At 34.2% G+C, this 7,999-nt stretch overlaps 1 protein-coding gene across 1 annotated transcript; it reads right to left on the reverse strand.

Annotated features, from left to right (window-relative positions):
- Positions 1 to 884: 884 nt before the first annotated feature.
- On the reverse strand, positions 885 to 4,169 carry LOC109914557 (interleukin-8-like). Its single transcript, XM_020514157.2, has 4 exons — positions 4,033 to 4,169; positions 2,815 to 2,947; positions 2,192 to 2,275; positions 885 to 1,578 (listed from the first exon to the last, which is right to left on the reverse strand). Exons 1-4 carry the CDS (start codon positions 4,091 to 4,093, stop codon positions 1,530 to 1,532), a joined length of 327 nt encoding a protein of 108 aa, XP_020369746.2. The 5' UTR covers positions 4,094 to 4,169; the 3' UTR covers positions 885 to 1,529.
- Between the last annotated feature and the right edge of the window lie 3,830 nt (positions 4,170 to 7,999).

Genomic DNA, 7,999 nt, shown 5'->3' on the forward strand with positions numbered 1-7,999 from the left:
TGTTTACCTGTGGTTAAACTTAACATGAATACATCTTAGAACCAGGACTCCTTTGTAGCGTGGCTCCAAAATCTTTTTCCTCCACATGATCATTCCCAATATTATTGTTTTCATCATAATGCTTGAATGACTCATCATCTTGTACTTTTCTCCCTTGTCTCATCATATTCCTGTTCCTCATCGATCTCTGTACCTTTAGTTTGCCTCAATATGTTTTATGGAGTATTGCACCAGTAAGAGAAGTTAGAAGTATCTTTTTTGTTATAACTCTATGGAGTAGGTTTTGGCTTTGTGCAATAATTGAAAATGGATGATGAATTGTCAACCACTCTGCTGGGATTGACTTCTATCAAAGTCAGTTCAGTATCATTTGTTTTGCTGAATTCATACTGAATTGACTCTGCCAATAAAACCCAGCAAAGGTGTAAAATTGGTTGACAATTCACCATTATTCACATTCAATTATCGCACAAAGTCAGGATCTACTCTCCCTTTTCATTGGTCAATTATCATGTAAAAAGAATGTACAAAAGGAGTGAGTATTTTGACAAATATATTGTGACTGTTATTATTAAGTTTATCTCTCCTACAAAACTGGAATATTGTTGGAACATTTCCATTTGTAGAAGTTATGTCAATGTATGTAAGTAGTATTTAGATGGAAATACAGAAACAGCTATGATTCCTATAAGAGCAGAGTTTCAACCATTCTTGATCTGTGATCTCTTACTCCTGAGCCCGCAGTTAATAGTTGTTTAACATGGCATTGGCAAAATCTATGTTACGTTAATGTTTTTGTGCAGGTCATTTTTTATTTGCAACTTAAAGAAGTTTTAGTCTTGAGAACACTTCAAAGAACCTTAATGATACATAAAGGGATTGAATGAGAGATTAAGACAACAGTCGTTTATTTTTTCATTGTCTCAAATACAACATTCACTGAATACAAAATATATCAACCAAGTGACAATAAACATATGAAATCATGACTAAAAATTTACTATCATATAACCAATTACCAACAGACAAACAACTAATATAGGTTAAATTTAACCTATGTGACATAACAGCTGATATTTTCTTTACATTATCATTGAATTTACTTCAGTTTTAAATCTGGAAGTCCTAAAGCCAATCACGAAGCTAGTTTTAGAAAACCATTATAACATATATACATTTTCAAACAATCTACTCATAACAGGAATGGGAGGATAATTATTGCTTTAAGTATGTATGGACACTAGTAAAATAAACTCCTTTTATACTTTGAATTTTGTTAAGGCATTTCAACTTACTGACTGAAGTATTTTGAAACATTTAAACTTATGCCCCAGAAACTATGTAAAAATTGCACAAAAGACTACTGGCATGGTAACAGGAATTATGTGGAATAATGACATTAGCTGCATTAAAAGTAAGGAAAGTAGAAAATATTTCATCTTTAGGTAAAGCTGCTCCAGTGTATGTTCAACAAAAGCTTGGCTAAGTGGGAGAAGTAAACTTTCATATTATGTAGGAATAATTCATGTTCATTCATTTTGTGAACCATTTACATTTGATGCAGTAGAGGCTTCTGTTCTGAAAATGCAAAAACAAAAATGGAGTGTTACCTTGTGGTCCTGCTCAATATTTATTGCTTAATAAACTTTGCAAAACAGATTAAGTAATCATTATCACATTTCTGTTTGTGAGAGCTTGCTGTGTGCAAATTTGCTGCAATGATTCTAACATTGATGGTGAATACTCTTCAAAAGAATTTTATTGGCTGCAAAGTGAATATTTGAGGATGAAATAGACTTTTGATCAATTGGGGTATCAAGGGTTACAGGGAAAGGGCAGAAGATGGATGTGAGGAATGTCATATCAGCCATGATCCCATAGATTGGTGGAGCAGCCTCGAGAGGCCGAATGTCCTAGTCATGTTCCTATTTCTTAGTGTCAGTCTTATGGTCCTAAAGTGCTTTGGGATGTCTTAGTGTCAGGAAAGATGCTTTAAATGCAATTCTTTCTTTCACATCATTGGATGGTCTGCGGTAACTGCTGTTATGTCATAATGATAATGGTGTTAAAATGGAAGGATTGTACCACATGTCTGTATAAGTAACTGATGCCAAAATTGCAGACCAAAATCTAGATTACAGGAAAAGGAATAAGTTCTGAAAAGAAATGAAGATTGAATGTTAATACTTACTCTTCATTAATGAGATTAATAACCTTTTTGACCCAAAGTGTATGGGGATTCACACAGACTTTTATCCCACTCTTCAGGGTAATTCTGCCACACAAACAGAACATCTTTTGGTTAAAATCTTAACATTTAAATGAGATATGGTACCACCACCATCACAAAATGAGTAGTTAATGCAGCAGCTAAACTTGAGGCAACCTGCAGATTGAATTTGGAAACTCCAAATACTCATTTTAATAATCAAAAGCAAGGCCATTCTATAGTCATGTTCAGAGTTAAATTTGTGATAAATTGTAGAAAAAAACTTTTGTAGTCCTAAAGACAATTAATTTAGTTATGTTTTGCTGTATAATGCATAGTGGAAAACATTAAAGACATTTCAGTGAATATGTAAACAATAAATAGCCTTTGGAAACAACAGTAAATCTAAGATTCAACTGTGGTAGCATTAAAAGATCAGCACTCCATTCAAAACTGTGAAAGATGTGTTCTCAAAGATAGTGAATTCAAGCTGCTTATACTGTAAAAAGATCAGCCTTTTTTCCCAGAGTTGTGAAATTTGTGTTACCAACTTAAGTTGCTTTGATGTTAAGTTTTTTGGAAATCAAATTTATTGTAATACTTACATAATTTCTACATTTCTGCAGTAGGAACCCTGAGGATAGATGTCAACATGCTGATATTTTTTCGGTGGAATGAAACGAGAGACAACTATTGCACATTTGCATCTTGAGTTTGTTATGTTTCCAATGCACAGACCTGTAGTGAAAGAGAAAGAACAAAAAGGGCTTACAATGGAATCATGATTTGGAAAATGTGAGTTGCATTAGCAAGAATTCTGCTTGCTGAAGCTTACTTCCTTCAAGGGAATGCACATTTACTTTTACAATATAGAAGATCATGCAAGTTTCCAAATTCTCAATCTAAAGTTTTGATTAATGGAATGAAACTCAAGTTTGAATGATGTTTTCAGCATTAAAATTAATGGAAAATTCTTAAATTACCTTACATTTTATAGGATATAATATTTGTGATGCAGTGAGTGTACTACAAACAGAATTTACCCTCTTTATTTAACCTGCCAACAAACCAATAAAATCTCTGCATCACTGATGCTTGACCTACTTCCTATTAATGCTATACATACAAAAACAAAGTAACCTACAGAAAGTTAATGCAAAGGCACATTGGAATACATACTGGTCTATTTTTGATCTCTTTCTAGTTTTGGATTGTACTAACCAAAAGATCTGTCAAAAACCTGTTGGGGTGTATAGTCTCTTGTGCTATAATCTCACATGTTCAATTTATACTATTAGTGTATATTTTAAAATTTCTTAATTTGAAATTATGCACAAGAATATCCAGCATTATGCATTATCCTTTACAACTTTTATTTGTAATGTTAATCATTTTGCTGAGGGGGAGAAAAACTCAAAACAATCACATTGATTTGACCTGGTGTAATCTTGATCCCCTCAATATCAGATCTGAATCACTGGAAGTCCTGTACAATATTTGCAATTATGACTTTCCTAGATCAGAGAGGAATGCCATCATGAGCCAACTTTGCTAGCCTAGTTAAATTAGGTTGGATTTGACCTGTAATGTAAGACAGTGCTCATCTCTACCATTTAGTGGTCATCTTTCTCTTCTTAAATCTGAAGACATTGCAAATTTTGCTGTTGAATGTTGTGACTATAAAATAACATAAAATATATGGAGCAAAATCAAATATTTTCCTATTTATTTACATCAGTCTCAATGAAATGTCACATTGTCATAGTGCTTTCGATAGAGGAACACAGTTGCTGTGTAAATTCAAACTAGGTGACTCAACTTACCTTGAGAAGCCAGGCTGAATACAATTGTTGCCAACAGCAAACAGATTGTTTGGGTCTTCATTGTTGAAAACTATGGTTTCTTCTAGTCTTCAGTCAGAGCAGCTGGCAGTTTCAGAGTGCGTTGATTTGGCTTAGCAGATCTTGTATTTATCAGCAAGATTTGGGGAACTTAGGTCATCAAAATCGAAATAAGGAAATACCTTGTCAGCATGTTCGAATAACTACCTAAATGCTATTTCTCTTTGAAGCAGTTTAAAAAAATCTCATAAGCAAATTTGTATTTTCCCAGTTTAGTCATATTTCATTTAAGCTGTAATAATCAAATATGATTGTGAACCCATTATATGTTTCTAATGACCACATTTGGAAAATAAGTGACAAACAGTGCTGTAAGATGTAGCATGTCTATAGAATGCCTAAACATGTTTTTGTTGGGATATTCCAGGTATTGGTATCCCAGCAATTTTTTTCTAACAGGTCAAGATAACCGTCATGAAATGTTTGCTATAAAATTATAATTTTAGTCAGATTGCACACTGTGACTAATGAGTAAAGAAGGAAATCCTTGCTTAGATTTAACAAGCTATCAATTTCTTGCAGAAGCCACATTTTAGATAAAAGGAATAACAAGATAAGGTAAGAAACAGGGAAAGCATTATCTTGCCATCAACATTTCTCCTAAATATAACTGAAACATAATAGTTTTTTTTTATTAATCACTTCAATTTGAAGAGCTTGCTGCTTTAAAGGAAGGATTGTGCTTTGTTAGTATGTTGGCCTGTAATCTTTGTGATTGCTTCTTTGAATCAATCAATCAAATATACTGACAAAAATGCCTAAATTAGTTGGATCAGCTTTAGAATCTCTCACAATATTAGAATTTTGAAAACAAAGATCATTTTTGCAATTTGAAACCAGACGAAGCACTCAGCTATGATGGCATTAGCAAAATGGAAATTGTTTTCCAGGGATAGTAGGAACTGCAGATGCTGGAGAATCCAAGACAACAAGGTGCAGAGCTGGATGAACACAACAGGCCAAGCAGCATCATAGGAGCAGAGAGGCTGACGTTTCGGGCCTAGACCCTTCATCAGAAAAGGGGGAGGGGAAGGGATTAGTTTGTCTGGGTAACTGGAAAAACACATCTTGCTCTTTTTTTATCTGTTTGTGATGGTTGATAACAAGAGGTGAGAGATGTGGAAATAGATTGGTCAGGACATTTTAGAGAGAACAAATTCACCATGATGCAAGAAATATTATTGTTAAATTAATTAGATGACCCAGTGGTGTGGAACAGTTTAACAAGTTCATTATTTGTACATCTTGCCTTTCAGATAAGCTTTACTGATTGAAATAAGTCCTTGTTAAATTGGTCTGCGTGGTCAAAGATAAGGAAGTTTGAGTCCGGTGTCAAATGTATTACAATTCACTATCTTACATTTTCTGTAATTACTCTTGAGTAGTTTCATTCTCAGTTATCAGGACATATTGGTTCTTGTGGGCACGCGCCTTATTGTGGAATAAGACAATGTAATAATTCAAATTAAGCCAGGCTGTGTTAGTCTGCGCTTTGAATAAATACATGTGCAAATGAAATGGGTAATTGGTTCACATCATAATGGGTTATAATTACCACAACCTCAGGTCCCATTATTCTAATATTGGGAAACATTCATTTAAGGTGTAAGGGGGAAAGTTTAAAGCAGATGTGAGGGGCAAGTTTTTTGCACAAAGAGTGGTAGGAGTCTGCAACACACTGTGGGAGCAGATACGATAGGGACATTTAAAGGACTTTTAGATAAGCACATGAGCATGCAAAGAAAAGAGGAATATGGACCAAGGGCTGGCAGAAGGGATTGGTTTAATTTGGCATCATGATGGGCACAACATTTTAGGCTGAAGGGGGCCTGTTCCTGTGCTGTACAGCTCTGTGTTCTGTGATCTATTTATAAGTATTGTGAATATTTTCCCATAAAACAAGATGTTTATCCAATCACAGGAGTAACTGATGCCATTGAACCCCAAGATATATCTATGACAGAACTAACATATAGCGCATCCTCAAATTTTCTCAGTAGAAAATAACTTGCTGTGATTTTTTTTATTTTCTCTGGAGTGATCTGAGATAAGGAACTTGACCACGGTTGAGAGAATAGAACATGCACTCTGGTATTTCATATTGTGATTGATGAACTTGAATCTTAGAGTCATAGTGCTACTTACTCAATTCATTTTGACAGTGGCGAGAAACACTGAACAAGAAGTTCCCACTTCAGTAGAGCAAAGTGACTTGTTTACCATTCTTCCATTTTTACTCTGTCAAAATTTCTGAGAATTTCAGGTAAGGACCCTAGCTCACAAATCAAGAATTAGAATTACTTAATGATAAATTATTCCAAACTTTTATTTCTAATTGTTTATTTACTGTATGGATGGTAGAATTCTTATTATTCTTTTTATAAAATGAACTTTAAATATTACGATAACAATATATTGATTTAAAATATGGTAAATTTATTATGTCCAAAATTTTAAGTGTGTTGAGATTGTTGCTTTTCCTAGAATAATCAGTTTTGAAAATAAACATAAAATGCTGTAGATGCTGGAGAAAATGAGCAGGTGAAGCAGCATCGGAGGGACAGAGAAAAGAGTTAGCATTTCGAGATTGATGTGATTCTTCTTCTGTCATATCAGACTCAAAACATTAACCCTGCTTCTCTCTCCACAGATGTTGTTAGACCTGTTGAATTCCTCCAGTATTTTGTTCTTGTTTTAATTTTGTAAAATAGATTGGTGGCTAACTCTAACACCATTCTGTGTAAAGTAATTAATGCAGGAAAAAAAAGTCACTGCTATTCTGTGATATGTCCGCAGGAAAGTATAGATCACAGACTTGAGTCTGAAAAGTACATTTGTTAATTACCTGTTCTTATGGAAGCAGGAAATGACATGTTCAACCACCTTCCCCTGGCCAACTTGGGATGGGCAATAAAACTGGCCTATCCAATGGTACCCACATCCCATGAATGACTAAGAAAAATTAGCAAACTTAGCAACCATAAACTTAGTCCCTTTATCCAAGTTATTAATATATATTAAATAGTTGTTGTCCCAGCACTGATTTCTATGGCACACTACTAATTATATCTTGTCAACCCAAAATATTCTAAATTAAGTTTAAATTCATATGTTTAGAATGGTTCTCTGCAAACATATAAAGACACCTGTCTCCAGTTACTGTGATCCGCCAAAATGGCCTTTAGTAAGCATTGTACGAATGTAAAATGGAATCTGCTGAGACTCCAGTTAAAACTAAATTCCAACAATCACCAGATGTCTAGTACCATTTTCTGCTGGCCTGCAAGTAAGGTTTACGGAGGTGGATATCCTGCCAGGAGCCAACATAACATTCATGTAATTAATTGTCATTGAAAAATAATGAAAATCTGAGATGCTCCATTGGGAAGGATAGAATTCCACAAGAGCTGGTCTTGTCGACTGAAGTGCAAAATCCAATCCCAAAAGTCAAGAAGAGCATATTTAGCTTAAGTATTCATCTTTCTCGAGTAACTGTGAGACCATTAATCATCTATATCAATATCACTAATATGTAGCTATCACTAATCATCATGCACTTTCTCATTTAGTAATCTCTGTGACTAACTAACTTTGAAGAAAAGTCATACTGGACTTGAAACATTAACTCTATTTCTCTCTCCATAGATGCTGCCAGACCTGCTGAGTTTCACTAGCATTTCTGTTTTTACTCTCAATAGCAAGTGCTTGCACTGATAAGAGTTGCAGTAATGTAAAATAGGAACGCCAGAGATGTTAAATGAACTCCAAATCTTAACTAACATCTATAATAGATGCAAGTCTGGCTTCAAAATCCATTATTGTTTCCTCCAGTTATTCTGTTTTTTTCTCGAAATTTGACTCTAATCTCTGTTTCATCTTTGTAATTTTA

This window comes from Rhincodon typus, chromosome 1 (genome assembly GCF_021869965.1).
Source record: "Rhincodon typus isolate 14 chromosome 1, sRhiTyp1.1, whole genome shotgun sequence".
NCBI lineage: Eukaryota > Metazoa > Chordata > Chondrichthyes > Orectolobiformes > Rhincodontidae > Rhincodon > Rhincodon typus.